The sequence below is a fragment of the Vollenhovia emeryi genome, unplaced genomic scaffold (genome assembly GCF_000949405.1).
Source record: "Vollenhovia emeryi isolate VEMERY1.0 unplaced genomic scaffold, V.emery_V1.0 DF939162.1, whole genome shotgun sequence".
In the NCBI taxonomy this organism is placed as follows: domain Eukaryota; kingdom Metazoa; phylum Arthropoda; class Insecta; order Hymenoptera; family Formicidae; genus Vollenhovia; species Vollenhovia emeryi.
The window spans coordinates 1625270-1647443 of record NW_011967204.1 but is presented as its reverse complement, the minus strand read 5'-3'; the positions used below and the strand labels follow the sequence as shown (position 1 = coordinate 1647443).

Sequence of the window (22174 nt, the reverse complement as noted above, 5' to 3'; positions counted from 1 at the left end):
CCAATTACATAACAACAAACGGATATATCCGAGTAAATTGTATACCCGATGAAAAATGTGATCGGTTTTTCAATCAAATTTCATCGAATGTATCCATAATTTATTCGGGAAACGTAATCGGAAAAATAAACCATCGGAAACGCTATTTAATTGATTTATCCGATGAAAATTTTTCCCAGTGTGAGAAAGAAATATATAATTCTGTATTAAACCGCGTAAATCTTTCCAAGTAAATTATTAATTAACAATATATCTTGCTTTTTCCAGGACTTGGCAATGATTAATGCGACGAAGAGGTGATGTGATGTGGCGAAACTTCGGCTGGACGGCCATTCTGGCTACATGGACGATATTCCTGATATTGAACAGCGGCTTAGCTGGCGAACGAGTTCTCAATAAACCGCAAAACAACAATGAAGACACTCCTTACAGCCTGCATCGTGGAGCAACGTATCCCGTTTTCGATAGGAAAGTTATCGATGATTCCAGGTTACGATACGCGAAAGGAAATTACAAATCGAATGATCGTTCATCAATGCATGCGAAAGCAGTTTCTCCGGGATTCAAAAATACGGAAAATCGCGATTCACGAGTCAATGGCTATGAAAAGCGCATTGCGATGTCAAATACAATGGCTACGGCGAAGCACTTGAAAGGCAGCGACGACAAAAGTGCGCGACTGATTACGAAAAGAACGGGAAACGTATGGTTGTCGCAAGTTACTGTTATGGAAAAGTCAAAGAGTACGAGGAATTATCTCAAGTTCGTGTCGAGCCTACGTCCGACGCCATCGACGTCTCGAGAGTTGAAAAGCGCCTCGCGAGAAAGAAGACGTAAAGAAAGGGCTACCTATGTGTACTTGAACGATCATAAAAAGACAGGAACGATAAGACACGATACTCGGTCGCATGGCGAGAAAGGCGGACGGTGGAAAAAGCACGAGAGGGATCGGATCTTTAGCGACGTAAATGGGATGACCGCATTCTTCCCCGGCAAAATCACAAAGAACCCGCGCATCGAGGAAGACAGTTCTGCACAGAAGTTCGAAAATTCCGATATCTCGCAACTCAAAACTATGGAGGGCATCGAGTCCGGACGCACCGACGGAACACACGAACGTAATAAGAACGAAGGGGATTCCCGTCTCGAGCTGAAAAACTGTACGAATAAATTGATTTACGTTGAGGCCAACGGCAAATCTCGAAAAGTGGAGGCAACTTTTTCAAACTGCTCAAGTTCAAAGGAAAATCAGAGTCGTGAGAATGAGACTAATGCAACAACCACTACAGGTAACACGATCACAGAAAACTCGCCGTACCAACGTCCCGTAGCTGCCACCTGGACTACATTAATCTTCAACTCCAAAATCTCGAGTGCAAACGGAGAAGTTGGTGATGAAGAAAACACCGTGAGTCCCTACCACCCTTTGGAGAAGGTATATTCGAAATCCTATAAAGCGGATAAATTTCTAGCAGTCGAAACATACAAACGTGACGAATATTCAAAGGTAGGATTTAAAGTACGTACAGATACGTACGCGAATAAGAAAGGAAACGGGAACGTCTTCGATTCGTTCACTTTTCGCACATCGAATTCGCTCAAAAACCATTTCACTGGGAAAAGAGTCAGCTCCGCGAGGCGTCCCTTTTTATACAAAAAGAAAAACGCACTGAAGACGAGCGATATATTTGATCGACGACATCCATATCACGCTTCGAAAAGCGATATTGATGTAAGAATAAATAGAAAAACAGCGAATCCCGGCGAGATGCGTACAAGAAAGAAAACGGAAGAAAAGAAGATTACCGCTGCTGCAAACTACGCAACGCACAACGCGCTCGAATTCGAGCCTGTTTTGTTGCCAAATAATTTATCTATCAAGGGAACCGATCAATCGAACTTGGATCAGATGCGAACGCGTATTTCAGTCACGCAGAAAAGGAATCCGGTGCACGTACGACACGTCGGGCCCGACGCGGGCTGCGAGCGCCCGCGGAGAACCGAGTTCGAGGCCGAAGTTCGTGACGCGTTTCGAATCGGCCTCCGGAATGTCTCCGGTCTATCGAGGATCGCGAAATTCGGCGGCTCCATCGACTCGACCGGCTCCCAAAAACCTCATCATGACCGCCCAAAGTACTCGCAGAAATTTCGCGCAATCAATACCGGAATGCGGCCTCCACGCATCGCTGAGACAACTGATGGGGGATCAGAATTCAACCAAGAGCCTCGAGGAGCCGAGAGCATATCTGTCTTTTTCGGTGCAGCGAATGTCAGCGATAATTCGACCGAGATGCGGAAGATTAATGGGCGTGTGCAGTCATCGAGCGAACTTACGGATGAGCCCGAATTAGAAAATGTCAGAGTTACGACGAGACGTGGTGGAAATCATCGAGACATGCATGAAGGATCTGGATTTTATTCACGAAGCGATGGTATCCATAACTCAAAGCATCGGCGATACAAGCGCCAGGAAGAGCGGAATACTCCGGGGATCTCGGCATCAACTGAATTCGATAGCGGGACGCGGAAGACACTCGATACGGCGAGGGCGACAACAGCGTCGAACTTGCTAATCGAATTTAGTGCGAATCCACCCATTTCGGCCACTCAAGTAAATAATATAGTATCAACTAGCGCGAAGAAAGTTCGTACTTCTGTAGAAACACTGCCGACTTCGAAATACGAAGAATTTCAGAAAGAGTGGCAATCGAGCCCATTGGCGACCGAACGCGACGAGAGATACACGATTGCTCCGGCAAAAGTGGTTTCCGATGCTTCTGACTCATTAGAGATATCGTTGATAGATGCCCCGATGACGTTAAACGCCAGTTTGGCAGAAAGGCCGTTTCTAATCAAAGCGCACGATCGCTCGAGGGCGGTAACTAAAACAGACAACTCTATCGTTCCGAAAGAACTGCCCTCGGCTGCGGAAGCAAATGTGCGAGTATCCGACGCTGCGAACAGAAACGTCTTGGAGGTATCTTCGACCGAGCTCGTTAATTCGCAAGAGGGACATGGAGCGTACGGTAACGAATCCGTTTGGACCATTGACCCACTTCCACAAAGGAACAGTGATTCTCCTCGAGGTGTCCTCGAAGGCATCACCACGGAGAATATCATCGACTCGTTGGCTAGTGACGTGCTCTCGGACCAGTGGCCTGTAAAGCATAGCGCGGTAGTGGAAGGTGATCTTGTTCTCGGTGGACTGATGATGGTGCACGAAAGGGAAGATAGAATTACATGTGGTCCTGTAATGCCTCAGGGCGGAATTCAAGCTCTCGAAGCTATGCTGTACACGTTGGACACTCTCAATGATCGGGAGATTGTGCCAGGCGTCAAGATCGGGGCGCACATACTCGATGACTGCGACACGGACACGTACGGTCTTGAGATGGCGGTGGATTTCATTAAGGGTACGTATGCGTCGCAGCATGACGAGCGTATCTTTCTTCATACGCCTAAGCGTGTCTTTATCAATCACAGTATCGCGGAACGCATGAAAAACTTTCATCTTGTAATTCTCGTATCTGGCACTGGGTTCTTCAATTCATTCGCAAGTGAAACGTATGCGCAAATTCTGCTCTTACGGGAAAGTTGCGAGTCGATTTGTTAAAAGTCAGCTGCGATAACCAATCGACTCGCAACTTTTCTGTACTTTCTAAAGTTTTTCGAGTGAAAACAGAACCACCGGGTGAAATATTCATTCTATTGGAGAAAACATTTTCCCCAATGGGGCGATTATTTTACTGGATTTTACTTCATGGTACTGTTTGCACTCCAAAAGCTTTAGGGAGTGAGAGCAGAAATAGCGCATACGTTTCTCTTGCGAATGAATTCGAGAATCTAGTCCCCCGATTCTCATATTAATTGGTTCTGGAAATACGACATTGAACTTGACATCTGATTTATGAAAACGTGTAAACGTGTCCTCTCTTCTTAAACATTACATCACTTTCCCACCTTACATTTTAACATTGCTTCATTCTTACGGATTTAATGATTTTGCCCTCTCATCTTTCTAAGGCTAAAATTAAACTTGGGATTTTCCTGTGCAAAATCAAATCTGAATATTTCATACTTCTAGAAAATTTCCGATATCTCGTTGAAAGCGCTATGATACTGCAGGCCTATATCTCTAGAGAAATTTCCAATAAAACCAGGAAAATTACGCTAATGAAATCACCGCCACATAATTTCTAATGAAATGAACTTGTATTAACTTATTTCGTTGCCTCGCGCAGCGTAATGATTCGATACGCTCAAGGCGAAAAGCATGCGTACATACGTATATACACGTACATAATTACACATTACGCATCACGCTGCTGCTTCTTTTCATCGATACGATAGAAAATATCGTCAAATTGCTTTTAAATCTCTTTTTCAATTTTTCATGCGCATATTGATTGATAGTTATTTTATTTATCTTAAAATAACTCTCTTGTTTATTCGCTCTAATTTTTCCTTTTTACAGTAGAAAAAAATGTAATACCGTAAAAAGAACTAGTGATTAAAAAATTTTTGGAACAATGATTTACTTTCATTAGTTCGATATCTCCCGGTTTTATTGAAGATTGCAACAGATGCAGAATTACGACAGGCATTTTATATTTAAATGTTAATTTATACGTAAGTGGATGAATTAGGCGACATTAAACATCAGTGGGCCATTCTGCGATGCCGAAGAGCCATTTCAACCACCGGTAAAGTTCCGACCGGCTGTCGGTAAATTTTCAAGCCGGGGAAGATCCATTGAGCTTTTCGCAAGGTACCGACTACCCCGCTGAAATTCGCAGAAACGCCCCAGCATTCGATACATTACGAGATTTATCGTATGCTGGGGCTTCTACGCGTTTCGCCACTGTCAGTCTAAACTACCAAAATAGCCCCATATCAAACATCGATCACGTCTGTGTGGTTCATAAAACATTCTTTCTTCTACTTCAATTTTCAACGACAAAATATCAAACGCCACACCCGGAAGATTTGCTTTAACTATTTAAAAAAATATCTGTTCCTTTAGTATTAATTATACAAAGCAATTTGCCTGATAACAATATCGCTAAAAGTATAATTTCTTTTTTCTTTTAAAATGACCCAAGAGGAATTCCAGCTTATCTTTTTATCCGCACAATTTCCACGGAGATGTCATTTCGCGAGTTAAGACGTGAAGGCGATATAAAACATTTGTAATTCGAAAGAAACAAGCAACCCGTCGCATACGATGCAATTCTTCTGTACCTTATTTCACGCCAAATAACCTAACGGTTCAGCGGCGTTTCCGTAGAGGGAAAACCATAAAAAAAATTCTCCTATACCAGTCCCAGCAAAAGTTATGCTCTCGGGAAAATGACACGCCGTAGTATACCGGCGCATAGTGATAACATTCGAAAAATTAAAGTCGTTGTATTATTCAACGAATAGTTTACCCAAGCAATGTGAGCTATCTTCACTATGCGGAATACGAATTCCCTATTCAACCCATACATTTAATCTTGACCTGGGTTAATAGCTGTCAGTGAACGCGTGGTACTGCATCGCTGTAAGCTTACGTTCTACCAGCTGACACCAACTCGTTGATATTCACGATGGCCGTAATCGGTTTTATTGATACTTCCCCGGAAGAGAGATTTAAGCGGCTTATAGGCGCGGATAAATCCTGGAAGCTCGTCAAAAATCATCAGCCAACGAAAAACGGATTTACGAAATTTTGTCAAAAACCGGGGTCGTGCAGTTTCCCAATAAATTAACCAACAGATCGCCTGGGCGCGCTTTCCCCTTCTTCCTAGTAGTTTCTTACTCGCGCCATTAACATGTTTAAGGACATTGCCACGTCCACGTTGTATCGTAGACGCTCTGCGCTTTACAGAATAATTTTCAAGAAATCTACGAAGGCACTGCTTCACAAATTTGCGCCTTATCGTGACGAAAACGTAAATGTAATTAAAAATAAACGTTTAAAGCAACAACACCAAAAAAAATTAAGTATTTTACGTAATCCAGTTCGGGGATTCCAGTAAAACTCTTAAATAAGTCCTGTAACAACATACGCGTGTAATTATATGTGCATCATGCATTGTATTAATGTGCAATTAATGTAATAATTATGTAGTTATGTCAAAAAGTGTTCCTTGCGATAAATTGAACGCAAGGTATATTACATTTTCATAAAGCGGTAGGTACATATACCACGTAGACGAGGGCGGTTAGATTACAAATTGCTAAACCGAATTGATTCAACATGCTCGCGGTATGTGCGGATAATCTTCAAATCGATAGGTCTTTATAAGCCGTTAATTAATATTGCATGCTGAATTTCCCGTTGAGAGCGTCGCGGACATTGCGGTCTGTAATTATTATTACCTCCGATACAGTTCGTTCTCTCCGCATGTGCGGGGTGTATCGCGAAATTACGCTAACGCAATTGTCACGCGAGATATTAATGTCACTTTGGACGATATTCGGAGTTGAAAGAATATGCGGACGTGAAGAGGAAGCCGAAAGTTGCAAAATAAAACTATTTCGAAAACTATTCAATCACTTGCGTATGCAACGTCGGTTATTCCGGTGAGCGAAGAAAATTGTTAAACTGTTAACAATCTAGCATACAGCAAGATGGATTCGAACAAATGGCGATGAAGACGTAACGTCTGAAATCCACTAATTTAAGTCGAAAGTGTAATTTCGCAGCGTTCGTTTCGTGTCGGTGTTGCTCTCTGTTTCGCAAGACACCAGATGTTAATGCTAATATAGCACGCTCGACGAATCTCGCTGTCATGAACCTACTGCAGATCTTTAGAATTATTATGCAGTAGCGTTTTCACATTAATGAGCAGTAATACGTTTACGTCACTCTCGGCACGCTGCAGGCTCATAATATTAATATAATATATATCGCGTGCACTTTGATTATTTCGGGATGTGGCAACATTTAAAAAAAATAAAGCATACGATGTATACACGTCTAATTTCATAGAATTAACACCTGCCATTTCTTATTAAACCGTGACCGAAGGCGCAGTTGATAGAGAAACATTCTGCCGAATTCTACGTACATTCGTGAATACCAGAATTCACATCTGATAAGTGAACGGTGAACGACGTTGCACCCGTTGTCATTAAAACATGAACGTTTTTGCGTTCGAACTGCACGCGAGCTCTCGAGATAATGCTGCTCCTCGTGGCGAGCACAGCAATTTGTCACGACTTGCTTCCCGACGAACGATTTAAAAACAACATTTTTCAACGCGCAACTCAGCTGAGGCACCACAGCGGGAGATAATGGCAAAATCGAATACCGCTGTACCTCACGGAAGTGAGCAGTAATAACGATTTTATGAAAGTTTAATGAGACCAGAATTTCCACCAGGGAATGGCATTCTCGTTCGAAGCAGAGAGTCGTTTGCAAGAATAGAGAAGAATCTGGGAAATTCTAACAGCCTTGTTAAAACGTTAACTATTGTTATGAGAATGTTAACGACACTGGCAACACTGCGAACAGCGAGCCTTCGTGCCGATTCAGAAATGGATATTATTATATATATGCATCGAGAGGTTCTTGGAAAGACATCAAGTATGAAGCAACTGTGACTCGCCAACGAAACTTTTTCCAACTTTGATCAGTCTTCGATTGGAAACACTTTAAGTTTTCTACTGTGAAATTTTTAGGCAAAGCGACGAACCGAGTAGCGATCGTTTGATGTAAATTTTGGATATCACAAAACTTCCCTCTGGAAAACGCCAATAAATGCGTTCCTCTCTTTCTCCGACAAGTCCCGAGTTGTTGATCAATGTTACGGGAACGCTACGCTGCGGTGGAATATTTAAACGTGTGCTCGCATGGCCAATATATCGGAACATCAAACGTGCGCTTGCTTCCTTTGTGCGAGAATACTAACGTTGTAACATATACCTTTATATCGACTATTTTTTGAAACTTTCATCGTTGCATCATCACTTTCTGCAAATGTCCGGGGAAACTATTTCGTCATTGCCGGAAGTCGTTTGTCACGACATTGCCGTTCAATATCATTCTAAACGTTACATCTGCTGACACGCTTGCACAACTACATACTGTGAAAACGTTTTTAATTTGTAAAATTGAATACTCCCCTCGCAGCAGTCACTTCTCAGATAAATTCCATCTTTATTTTAAACATTTGCGCGAACTTGCTAGATGTCGCGCAGAAACATACGCAATTAAAAATTTTACGCGAACATTAAAAGACGCCGTGCAGTTATTTGTATTTCGTTTTTTAAATAGAAAGCTGTAACTAACAAACTTTTCTCGTCATAAATTTATTATAGTATAGCGTCATATTATGGCTTAAAAAAACTTTGCGAATAAAACCGGCGGGGATTCATTAACCAGCTAGTGGTCTAACGAGCGTTTAAACCGGAGTTTCCGTAAATTAGTATGCGATACTTAATGCCTTTTTTAACAGGATTATGCTCGGCCACAGGTATTTATCAAAGTGTTTGTTGTAAGTACTTTTCTCATAATTTTTATCTCGTTTCTAAAAGCAATGCAAGGAATTCCGTGTGGTTGGAGTGAAAGAGTGAAAATGACGTATATATTTAAATAAATATGCAACGTATGACTTTATACGAAAAAGCTGACAAACAACATAATGTCGCATATATAGTTGCGGTATGCATCATGAGAGAATTATAATAATTGCAAGTAATTCAATTGACAAAATTGAACTAGTAATGTAAATTTATCTGTAGAAAAAACGTATGCGTGATATCAGTTTGGTTAAATGAAGGTATAAGATTAGCTTGAGAAAATACTGATAGTTTTATATACGATATAAAAAATATAAAAATTTTTATTAATCCCTCAGAGTCCACAAGAATATCAAACTGATCACACGAAGTCAAAGTGATTCCAGGAACTTTAAGTGGTTGTCACGCCCGAACTATTTGTTGTACTGGATTAAAAACTTACTGAACTCTCTTCAGACATTCTAAAATATGAATTAAATTTTTTTCTAATTTTAATCTTAACATGCTTAAAAATATATAAAGGTCCGGGAGATTAAACATTTAATATTTTATGGAAAAATTAAACGTACTTCAGAAATACGTTGCTTTAAGACAAAAATTAGTGCAATAGTGCGCGTTCCCAAAAAAAAGATATTTATTTCGAGGAACAAAGAGAGCAATTTCAGAGAAAAATGAGACGTGCAGTTACTACAAAGAAATGTTCATTTATATAATCATTTTTGTTCTTGTAATTTTAATTCCGCCTTAAACTTTCGCTGGGGTCAAAGTCACCCTAGCGTGGAAGGCTGCAAAGGGTTAAAAATTACAATAGTTGACACACGATGTTCGTCACTCTTTTCGCGCGTTTTTTGAAAGAAATCAAAAGAACGCGAAACAAAAGGTACACATATAATATAGCGCTATTGCGAGCCAACGTTTCGCGGGTGAATAATAATAGAAAAAAATAATCTTTCAAGTCACGTTTCATGCTCGTTATATTAACGTGCAAGGATCTATTATAAATCACGACTCCCGACTCGGTGAAAGCTAATCCCAGGCAAAGCTTCAGATATTCTTAACAAATCACAGTCGATTGCACGGTTGCGACCCGGCACTTAACGAACTTATCTCGGCTCGCCCCGAGAGAATTGATCACCGAGATATAAGACTTCCGGCACGAATTTCCGAAGCCACCTCGACCAGCTCCGGCTACGTGATCTCATAAGTAACTGCACAAAAACACGCCTAATCCATTTTCCGCGGCCATGATGCACCAAGCACGTGATCACTATCGTTTTCCTCCATTTTGCAATGCCGTTCGGTGCATTCGCGACTCTATAGATTCTACATCCGAATAGCGCATCGCTTTTTTGCTGTTACCTTTTCCTCGTACGCTTCGCCGGCAAGCGGATTAAATGAAACGTCAAAAAAGTCCAATATTCTTTTAAGAGCATTATAGTAACACGGGGATCGCTTTCCGTTTGCACCATCATCCTTCACGTTTACGTATTGCGTAGCAGCGTTGCAAATCGTAAAATTACTTATATCTCGTATAATTCGACGTCTCTTAATTTTACTGATTTTACAATACTAGACAACACAAGCGCGCGCTATTTGCTCTATCTGAAAATTCGCATGGTTTGGCAGCTGCAAATAACACGACTGAAGCGTGTCGCATCGCACAAGAGACAGCCAATCAGCATCTCGGAAAAGCGACAACAGTACTTCGAGACTTTCGACTATCGACTTAACACGCCTTTTTTTAATAGGGGACTAAAAATGACAAAACGCGCGCTTCGCGCGCGCAGTTTGTAGTCGGGCATTGTACATTTTTAAGAATTTCTATACATGCAAAGAAGTAATTGCATGCGCCAGGTCAATTTAAAATAAAAAGTAACTTGTCACTCACTGATATGATTCGCAACAGCAGAATTGTACATCGTCAACTGCATATGTTCAACTGTAAAAATACAAATATGTATATGATTATTATAGACTAATTATGTAAAATCGAAATGATTGTATTAAATATACTTTATATTTTATATTTTTAAAAACAGGTATTTATTAAAATAATTATATAGAATACTGAAAAAGTCTTCCTTTTAAATATAAACTCACAAAATTTTATACGTATGGTTTTGTCTCTAACACTTATTCGAATCCTCGTTCGAATCATTTGAATAAGTAAAATAAAAACGCAGAACAGATACTTTATTTTGCACAAGTATCGAATAACATGAAAATGTAAAACACTCACCTCACCGATTTCTCCGCTGTTGCCCGATGCCTCCTGAGCCTCCTCCTCCTCTCAGATTTCCTTGTTGCACTCACACACACTCACTCGCGAAAATCATCGATCGCGCGAAATTTCGGGCACTCCCGTACGCGATGTGAAATACCGCGAAACGCACGAAATATTATTAACAAATATCGCGTGACTCTCTATCATACAAATTACCCAAACTAATAATGACGACATGCAATAAGCGACTTTCTTTACTTCCCGCCCGTCCGAGTTGCGAAGAACGACAGAGCGAATTACAGCGCGAACGCCGAGGTCACACAAATTTCTCTCTTTTCCCGAAAATGGAACAGATTACACGAAATCGACAGATAATTAAAAGCGCGGTGCGTAAACGAAATGTAACCGCGACAAAGTACCACGGTTTACATTTATATTTTAGATGAGTTAGTCTTGTGAAATATTTATCTATATGTTGATAAAGAGCCGTCGCCACAACGTGTAATTCGTTTCTCATTACAAGTTGTAGAAACTTAATAATTAATCAAAGAACATTACTTGTTACTGATAGAGGTGTACAAATCAATAGCGATTTATCCCTGCATTTATCGCGATCGAGTCTTGGAAACCGATAACGCAAAAGTAATAACACGCACGGAGCGACTCTTCGCTACTGCCTGCCGGCTCGACGTTCGCCGAGCGAATGAGAGAGCGCCGGCGACCTTCAGGTACACGATGGCACGCAAAAACATCGTACGTCACCGCGCCGAGTGAAAAACAACAAAAAAAAGTTGAGAATTCGTTGGCCCGCTTAATCATCGTACGATACCGCGCCGAGTGAAAAACAACAAAAAAACGTTGAGAATTCGTTGGCCTGTCTACGCAATGGAAAATTCCGTACTTAATATTTTATTGTACATTACTTTGTTCCGTGACTGTTGCTACGTTTTGCGTATTATTAAAATATACTTAATATTTTATTGTACATTACTTTGTTCCGTGACTGTTGCTATGTTTTGCGTATTATTCCGCGGACTTATTGGTATTGATTAAATTAACGATTAATTCTGTTCAATCGAGAAAATGTTTCGGAACAAAAATCGTTGTTACTTAAATTCTAATTACTAAGATTAAAGATTTTACCTCAATAGTTGATGTATACAAATGTATATTACTAAATTGCAAATCTTCATTTATTATGGGCAAAAATTATCGAATTATTTACTGTAATAATAATATAAATCGGTATTAAATACTTTATTGGAAATAGCATTGCGCGCGCTATTTGGTTTTAATTTATATTTATTCATGATCTTCTTCACACAAGATTTTTTTCGTGTGAAGAAAACGTAATCTGACGTTGACACTCTGTCAAAATACATATTACATAATTTGCGCAGCTACTCGCAGTACAAAGCCAAGCGAGAAAATCAGCATCAAAGCGGAGAACAGCGTTAATAATTACACGTCTTACATACCTTTTTAAAAAGAAGATTAGTTATCGTTGTGTCTCATTAGAAGAACGTAAACTTCTTTCATTCTTCTTCACTCAATTAGATATTTAACTTTAACTTCATTTTCTTTAACTTTTTGTTTAGTCTCTAACTTTCTCTAAGTATATTTTTGCACAACTGTCAAAATTCACATGCGAGCTGAAACACGACACGAATCTAAAAGAGAAGTGAATCACACCGCGCTTCAAGAAAATCAATCGGCATCGCGGAAAGGAGGCCTCAACCTCAACTGTTCGATATTAACGACATTCGCGCTGGTAACATTTCTTTTTTATAAAGGGATACTCATTGCCGATGTCCCTTTGTCTCACGTTTCACGTGTTTGATACTCGTAAAACTAAACCGGTCTTAAAGAACAGAGTAGATTAAATTTCAAGAGCCATGCAACGCACTCATGCGGTGTCGCCACCAGACGGTTCTGTGTGCTCGCGCATTTTTGCATGGTTGCGCGACATAATAGATTCATGAACGCGTCGTAACCAGCTGACATGCCGAATTCTAAGACATTATCGCGGGTGTAACAGATGTCGCGCATTGCTAGAAATTGCTCTCAATTTCTCGATAAATTAATCGCAGGATTGGTGCAGCGCCAAATCGGGCCAGCCGTTTCCTCGGTCCGTCCAGCTATTGCACTACCATGTAGTTTTAACGTCGTTCACCAAAAATTAAACGCGATGTCCTACAGGCGATTCGGATTGCAGCGAGTCTCTCTGAGCGGATACAATGAAATAGCAATAAATTAATTTGTCGATTTTTTTTCAACAATTGATACGTTTCAGTGAAGCAACCGAGGCAATCGTTCCCTCCAGCTGGACAACTCTCGCCTGCACTTTTCTTCAATTACTGTTCCTGATCATTACGTGGATAAATTGTAGCTCGTTGCAGCTCGGACTTCGTATCTCGAAAAATGTAATCGAGAGCTACATTTCACAAAGGATCTAATGCCAACTAATGCAAGATAATTCTCAGTGCGCGATAAATCTGATTGCGATATTATTCAGGTTGCTTTATTTTCGCTCCAACAATGTTACTTATTTAGAAAATGCTCAGAAATGGGGACTGTAATTTTGTAGTAACAAAAATGTCATTAATAACGCGAAATGTGCGGCAAATCTTGTTGCCTCTTATCCGTTTGTAAACGGAACCATGTGTCTTTCAAAAAACTTAGCACGGTTTTTAACGTGAGAAGAAATTAATAACGTAAAATGTACAGCAAATCTTGTTGCGGCTTGTGTAAGCGATCGTAAGCGGAAACATATGTCTTTCTAAACGATTAGCATGGTTTTCAGCTCGAAACAGTTAGTAACTGTTCGATGCATTAGCTCTGTTTTCCACATTAGCCACGTTTTTTGGGCCAACTTTGTACGATACATTGAAAAACTATACGGAAGACCGTACTGGCAACAAAACACTTGCGAAACGCGAAGATAATTGCAGCGCAAATAAAACAACAGCGAAATACTCGTTGCGCTAGATACGTGCCAGAATTGCGTAACAAAGATACCGGGGGGAGGGGGTGAACATTTTCATCTGTTCTTTCGATTATTTTAATGAAAAAAGCTATCAAAAAAAAAACCAAATAACCTATCGGTGGGATGAAACCAAAAATGAACGACATGAAAAAGACATCCCTTTGAATGCAGGTAACGGTGATGTACGCGTTGATGGGTGCGAGGTGGCTTGTTTCCGTTATGATAGCACCGCATGCAGTATACATCGCCGTGTAAGCTAATTACCGCGGTATTTTAGCCGCGCGAGACCACTCACCTCACGGACTACGAAATTACGCTGCGAGTTTTGACAAGGAAGTATTCCAAAACAGATATGATTTATTATTATTAAACAGTTACGCCATGGTGATTCTCATAAAGATATTTATTACAATTTAATTGGATTCATCGTTATTCATACGCCGGTAGGTGCATTCAAGTAAAACCTAATTGTGAGACTTGGTATTACAGACATATTTTCTTCACCTGTGTCATCTAATCTTTGGCTACAGGAGGAACCGGCTTGGTCCTGCTCGTCTCTGTGATGAATTTATTGAGAAATTGATAACAATTCGTGTAAACGACTGAAGCATTAAAAAACTGATTGAATCATAAAAAATATGAAGAAGAAAAATTAAACAATTCCAAATGGTAAAGAAAATTACCTAAGGAAGTAAACATTCAATATAAAACAACAAGAAACAAGTTGCAACGAGTAGTCGGGTAAAGACAAAGACGTAAATGCCTGACAGATTGCCGTTCGACTTCTATTGGTACTGTGAGAGACTGAAATCAAGTACGACGGTCAGTAAGCAACGAAATATAAAGCACAATGTTAAGAGTATTCTTATTTTAATAGAGAAAGTATTAGCGAGTTTATTCAAGTACATCAAAATAAGCTCCTTCAAGTAACTCGGCATCTTTGTGGGAATTAATTTCATCCTTTTTTCACTTTTCTTCCATGCGAGTCATTTCATTAATTAAAATGTAACAAAAAGTCTAACACATTTTTGCATATGTACTGCAGAGCGTCGAATTACGTTCTAGCAGCACGTTCTTAAAATTAATTAAAATGCATTTTTTTATGAACACCATGCGGACGTTATTTGCATTGTATTTAAAACATCCCGTTATCTCCAAGTCAAAATAGAGCTCGATGGCACTCGCCATTATTTAATCGTTTGGTGTGAATTAGTACAGATCGTTATGCGAGGGAGCGGGAAAGAGAGGGCGCCAAGACACAGGGAAGAGAAAGGACCTACGAGAAAATGGTCAGACCGTTAGGGAGAGAGGGGTCGCAGAGTAGGAGAGGAGATTGGGGGGGAGGTAGGGAGGGTTGATACGTTCGAGGAGGGTAGCGTTGATGCAGTCGCACCAGCCAGTCAGTGGCTGCTACGGCACAGTAACGCGCGCGCGTGCTCCTTTTCAAATCGTTTTTGGGCCTGACAAACGCAGTAAACCAAGAGCCTTCGTCGGAATATGACACAAAATTTGTTGCAAACGACACGATAATTTCGTGAATCAGATAGTCGCCGATTGTACCCACCGATGCTGTCTCTGGCTGTCGCCCGCCGTTCGCGATTTCGAGTTTCCCGGTAATTCGCGTGTTATACGAGTGACGGAAAGGACGACAACTCCTTGCCAAAGTATCCCTCTAATTTCTTTTTGCACGTGCATCTTGAAATTCGTAAAGTTGCGCGGAAAAGTTTGGATAATGTGGGCAAAGTGTATTGAATTAATGTTACCGTCTTTGCGCGATATAGAATGAAATCCTCAAACGAAGATAATCAGTAATCAAATAAGTGGACTTTAACTGGCAAAGAGACGCATTTGAAGCCCTGATGATGAAATGTTCTCGGGCTCGCAATTCGATTGCACGTTTATCTCGCGCGTATGTGACATCGACGATTTATTGCTTTGGTATTATATCGTTATCGATTGTTCGCCCGTTAAAACATTCTCCTTCACTCAAATACATTTATCTAAATTTATGCGGAAAATAATCCGCAAGGAATGAAATATTAGTGTAAAACAACCCGAGCAGAGACAAAAGCTCACTTTTTCAAACCATTTTTTGCGCACTAAATAACAATCACTTGTTTTACAGTTAAACGCGGACTTTTTCTTTCAACGGTTTTTCGAAATATATATCTGCGAGCTTTATATATTTCTGACAGGGAGAGAGAGTTATTCAAACAATCACTGTGAAAGTATTAAACAAGTCCTCTGTGCAAGGCAAAAAAATAATTTTCCTGCCGTTAAAACAAGCGGATGAAGAAATCGTGAATAAATTGTGATTAAATAGAATTGTTCAATTTGGCAATCCGTTGTCGTACGCCAAGTTTTCGGTTAGCTAATAAAAAGTTAAATGAAACATTTAAACCAAAAGCGTGGCTTTTTCGATTTGTAGCTTAAATTTGATATGACAAATATACCGTGCGCGACATCCATTTTCTATGACAACAATTTTATTATAATTAAGAAATACTATTTAACGAAATAAGCAGCAATATCGTGCAATCGACATACGTAACATTTTTTCCTCATTGACATTATATTATACTTTCAAGCTATTCTGTTATAATTCACCCTGCGAACTTTGCTTAAAATAAAAGATTTATATATTAAGAAAAACATACCGCAGCTTACCTTAATATATTATATGTCCTTGGATAATTCAAACCAGGTTTTCAACATTAACGTCGTCGTGTAAGCTCAAGTAAATTACTTTCCCGAACCTTGATCAGGACATAATCTAACTTTTCTGCAAAAGACATCGTTAAAAATTCCAGCTACGTAAAGCAAGTAGTGGCCAAAGTTACAATCTACGACTAGGTAACTTTGTCTTTCTCTTCAAATGGAAACTTTAGGAAATACGATCTAGATTCCTCTATTGAGGTCCATTTGAGCAATTGACGATGACAGTTTGAATAAGATGTAGATTGTGTGTGTCTATTATATTTCATCTAGTTCTAAGCCGAATTGTGCGGTCGCTTTGTGACATATCTGATGCCAGTTCAATGAAGATCCTTACCGCATTTTGGCCCGAATTCGGTGAATTATCAATTAATTGGATGGTTTGCCATTACGATTAACTCCGCTGCTTAATTAGCCGCGGTGTATCTGATGCTTTGAAAATGATCACGACTTCGTCGGCTGTTTAATTTTTTGTCTATTTAATCAATTGCGCATAACACAATCGCAAATGACAATAACTGTGTTAAGGGACGAGTAATCCTAAATAAAATCACTTGAAATCATTTTTCAAAGTAACAGTTAAATGTGAAATGTGTTTCGTGTGCAGTAAGCAAATTTCATTATTGCGTAACTTGCACGCTTTGAGAAATATGCATACCTATGCATAAACTATTGCATAACATTAATAGCCACACACTCAATCATTTTATATATGTATATACAAATGTATATGTAATATATAGGCAAACTAAATTATGTTAATTACCATAAATGTAGATCAGAACAACACAAGTATGAAATTAATATGCATATTAATATCCACTACTCTCTATGAGGAGCAAATAATTAATTGTATTTAACACTAACAAACTTTGTAGGGAGAAGCAAAAAGAACTCTGTAGCCAGAAGCAAAAAGAACTCTGTAGCCAGAAGCAAAATTGTTCTATTGGTCAATTCTATTTCTCCTTTTTTTTCCCTTTTTAATTATGTCATTCGCTTTACTCTTTGTGTCGTGCATTATTTTATAAAATCGCGCGCACGCGTTATTGTTAACAATCACTGATCTCACGATCCTGGCTCGTGATTGTGTGCTAAACCAACGGTGAAAACCAATTGATTTGACGAGCAGATGCTCGCAATCAGAGTAAATTTAGCATCCGAAAAACGGCGCGCCGTTAATAAACAGACGAGGCGCTCCTATCGCCGTCAACAAAATCGACTTTCTCATGCGCTTCGATGGCACTATCGAAGCGGTAATACTATTTAGTAAATTATACCATATTCATTACGACACTGCGTATTATGGAATTTTCGGGCTATAAATAAAATTACTTGCACATTAAAATATTACCAGAGAGAATTGAAGGGCCGCGGGAAGCAAAGAGTGCTGGAAGATAAATTTTCGTGAATCCCCAATCAATAATATCTATAACTGTTGTCGCTTGATAATGTCAAGAGAACTATTAACTTTGCAGTGCCGCCAATATATAGAAATTACATAAATTCTGCTGTTAACAAAAATAATTGATTGCGCTATTTACAAACTTTGCAACGAAAATGTTACGAATAGCGTTTATATGATAAGATAGTTGTTATTTTATTACTGGTCTAATTCACTAAAGTAATGAGGAAAACTGCTAAAGACCGCAATTAAAGCAGATATGTAGAATGTGTAATGAATTATTGCACCTTTTCTCTTACCAGATGCTTTCATGGATTCACCTTAATGGGTGGATTCTCTCTCTTCAAAGAAAGAGCCAATAAAACTAGATCAAGTATAAAACTTTTACTATCTGTTAGAATATCATGAACTTTAATTAACACCCTTTATCATGAATATTAAATAACTGTATAATTGAGCTATAAGATTTTCATTAAAGTAAAATCTATTCTAAATTCATCAAACTCGCCCGACAGACACTCCGCACGATTTATAATACGACTTCTATATCCTGCTTTTGATTGCAATCATCTCGCCCTGCCACCTCTTTGCTATACACGTACAATACCGAGCATGTAGGGACAGTGAGCAACAGGTCGTCTAGGAGTGACACTTGGTCATGCTCCTATTGAGCGGCCATAACGATCGTAGAGCCTTCCCTGCGGGCCATAATGCATGTCCGCGTGCAGAAAGAAATCGCGCAAGAGCATTCCGACACGGTGCAGCGCAGCCATCAAACTTCCGTCGGAGTTTGAGTCGCGCAACAGGTATACATTCCGTAACAACGAATTACAGCCGACCTCGGTCCGCCGTTTTGACGATCGTTCGGCAAGCCGGGAAGTTCGCTAGGAACAACGCAACTTCCAGCGACGTAGCCACGTCCAAGTTTTTAATTACACGAAACCCGGAGTCGTTATCGACGCGCGACCGCACGCCCGCGCTCGCACATCTGCAATTTCTCGGCCATGCAACGCGGCGCTTCGTGACCGAGCAATTTAAACTTGCGGCTTGCACGATACCACCTGCGGGTTCGAAGCTCGGAAGACCTATCAAAATATCCGATAGCGACGTCGTCGCCGATCTGATCGCGTTGGATAACGACGATCGTCTTGTTACCGAATAATATTCGATTCACTTCGCTATCGTTAAACCGTATATTATTTTTTTAATGCATAAATCTGCATTCTCCGCCTTCTGTACGCAAGGGTATAATTAATGACACGTTATTCAAAGCTATTTTTGCCTTGTTTTTAATATATGTTTAATATTGACGTGAAATCAATAAAAGAAGCATTAATTACGGTCGCCTGTAAAATACCTTAATACCCGGTTAAATGTAAAACATTAAAAAGGAAGCGAGAGGGTGTTGCGGGTAATAGGTAATACATTTTTTTTTTCGAGACTCAAAAGGGGAGATGATAAGTTATGAAAACAATGGTGAGATCCAGGTCGGCGATAAATCCATTCCAACTTTCGCGCGTAAATGACGCAGCTTAAATCGGCAAATGTTTCGACGAGCAAACCTGTTAAAGCGCCACATTTCATCCTTTACGTAAAAACGTTGAAAAATTGTGGCAGCCTAGAGGTCGTACATAAAATTTGCACAGAGCGCAAAAAGAATGTGCAGCACCAAGGAAAGACAGGTTCTGTATAATAAAAGCAAATGGAAGATTACGCGGGCGTCGTGACGACACATGTATGTTGCTTCTGTACCTCCAAGATCTCCTCTTACATTAGCATACTGGTAGCATATGTCGCGACATATCGTCCCTCAGGAAACCGCACGTCTTCTGCATGAATCACAAGACGTCTCTTAATTACAGTTGTAAAGCTCATACATTTTATTTTCAATTAAAATGCTCATCGCGAATATTATTTTTTCATCCCCCTGCTTTCCACCAGTTTTGTTAATTAAATATTTTACACGTGTACATATACATATATACACGTATTGTCGGTATAAAATTAAAGATATTAATTTTATAAATTATTAACTCTAAACTGCTTAGCGTTGTCCAGATTTCTTATATCTATAATCGAAAATTAATGGATAACTTTATTAATTATTATGCAATGCTTACTTCGACAATGATGCATTAAATATAAATTATGACAAGGGGATGGAATCGAAGAGGGGGTGAGGCGGTTAGAATTCACGAAGATAAAATATATGTTCCGCAGAATTTTAGAGAGTAATTATGCAAAATTTGATCCAGATTGGTCAAGAAGTTTAGGATCGAATAGGAAACGCACGAATACAGACCTTCTATTTTATGTATATGGATCATCTATTTTTCAATACAATATCTTTATCTTAAAGTGTCATCGAATTGAAAGTAGCATGGCGCGACATTCCACTTGTGAGTCAGTTGCTGCTCACTTCTGATATACGTTATACATACGGAATACGAGAAACGGGATCAATCGAATCTCCCCCAATCCGCGCTGGCACGTCCTTTCCGTCGATCGTGCGCACGGCCTCCGCGCGATCTTCCGTTCAAAGCTGATATCGCCCTCCCGTTGCCAAGGAAGAGTAGCGACGTAAATCATCGTGAATTCAAAGCCCGAGGCGGACAAGCGAGAGCCACGGCAACGTCGAGATCGCCAACGTGTCGGAAACCCAAAACTAGTAACGAACAATATAATTTACCGATTATGACGTCATGAAGTTTCTGCTTCTGGCACTACTGAGCTGCATCTGCTCAGCCGATGATCGGCGCTTCAAGTCTATCAAACGGGCCAGGAAGATCGACATCTCGAAGAACGATCTTCGAGATGTCGCGCGCATACCGTTATTCAACAAATATGTGGACTTGATGACGGACGCCGCGAGACTACGTCATGATGATCACACGAGCATACGTTTGAGTAACTTTCGCGATGAGCTACGTCATCCGATCAGACATCAACGTCACCAATTTCGAACAATCGAACCGAACGGCTTGCTCCACGACAGTTATAGCTGGCCGGTGAAGAAGGAAGCGGTCGTCGAAGGTGATCTCGTGCTGGGTGCCCTGATGATGGTTCACGAGAGGGAGGACACCTTTACGTGCGGACCCGTGATGCCTCAGGGAGGTATACAAGCGTTAGAGGCGATGCTCTACACCCTGGATATTCTCAATCAACGGGAAATTGTCCCGGGGGTTAAGATCGGGGCGCACATACTCGACGACTGCGACAAGGATACGTACGGTCTTGAAATGGCAGTAGATTTCATCAAGGGTACGTACTCGTACATTTATTGCAGCCTAACGGCCAACTCTTCACTACTTTATATTAATTGCTCCCGAACGGAGGGAAACGGCAAGTTAAGAGCTTCGCTCGTAGTTTCATTTTTACGTTATTATCTTTCTAATCGTTCGTAAAAATCATCAAATAACGGAACTCGTCGCTTCGCATTACCGAGATGCACAGACTCCACAAATAGCACTATCTGATCTAATCGTGTAATGTAATTCTCATTTTCAGACACAATGCCCCTACAACCATTTTATATTTTGTAATTAATTTTTCTAGAGACACCATTGCTACGCGTTTGTAGCAATAATAAATATATGACCTTTTTTTACTGGACTATAAAAAATATGATATTTGAGAAACATAAGTAGAAGAAAGTCCTCTATTATGAGATCGGTTTCTAATATGACATAGCAAATCTTCAACGCCCAAATTCAATCACAAATTTGTTTGCAACGATTACACAATCGAACAATGAGTTTTCTACTTAACAGATTTTGCTTTAAGGGCAATAAATTCGTGGTGGAATCAACTGATGATGCCTATTAATTCAACAGAAACCCCGCTATCCCATATTAGGATCCTATCTCATAATAAGGGCTTTTCATCTGTCGAATTAATACGTGAACGTATTCATCTTTACGCTTGCAATATAGTTCTCTAATTAATGCAATGCAAGAAGAGTACGCTCGTTGCACGAGACATTTGTCAACGTGCGACGGAACGTAAATTTCTCATCAAAGCTGATATCGGGTGCTAACGACACATATTATCAATACACTAGCGTGTGAATAGTACCTCAATGAAGTCACCTGCGCATCGTCATTGTCTCCTGCAAAACAACATATTACCATAATGATGTTTAGTAACAGGTTAATATTATAATACCGCAATAAGCGCTCCCATCGTTTATTCATAATATGGCAAGGCGCATTAAAAAAACCTGGTACAAACAATAAAATGTATTACGTACTGAACATCTTATGCAAACTCATGCGTCGAAATATGGATTTTCAGAAATTATTAGACAGATTCGAAAAATCTAACCATATACAGGGTGTCC

At 39.9% G+C, this 22174-nt stretch overlaps 1 protein-coding gene across 1 annotated transcript in view; it reads left to right on the top strand.

Annotated features, from left to right (window-relative positions):
• Positions 1-272: 272 nt before the first annotated feature.
• The window catches only part of LOC105564593, a 92403-nt gene continuing 70501 nt past the window's right edge, over positions 273-22174 (top strand). Inside the window, exon 1 of the mRNA XM_012017074.1 lies at positions 273-3413. Coding sequence (XP_011872464.1) covers positions 284-3413 — 3130 coding nt within the window. The 5' untranslated portion in view covers positions 273-283. The remainder of the gene's footprint in view (positions 3414-22174) is intronic.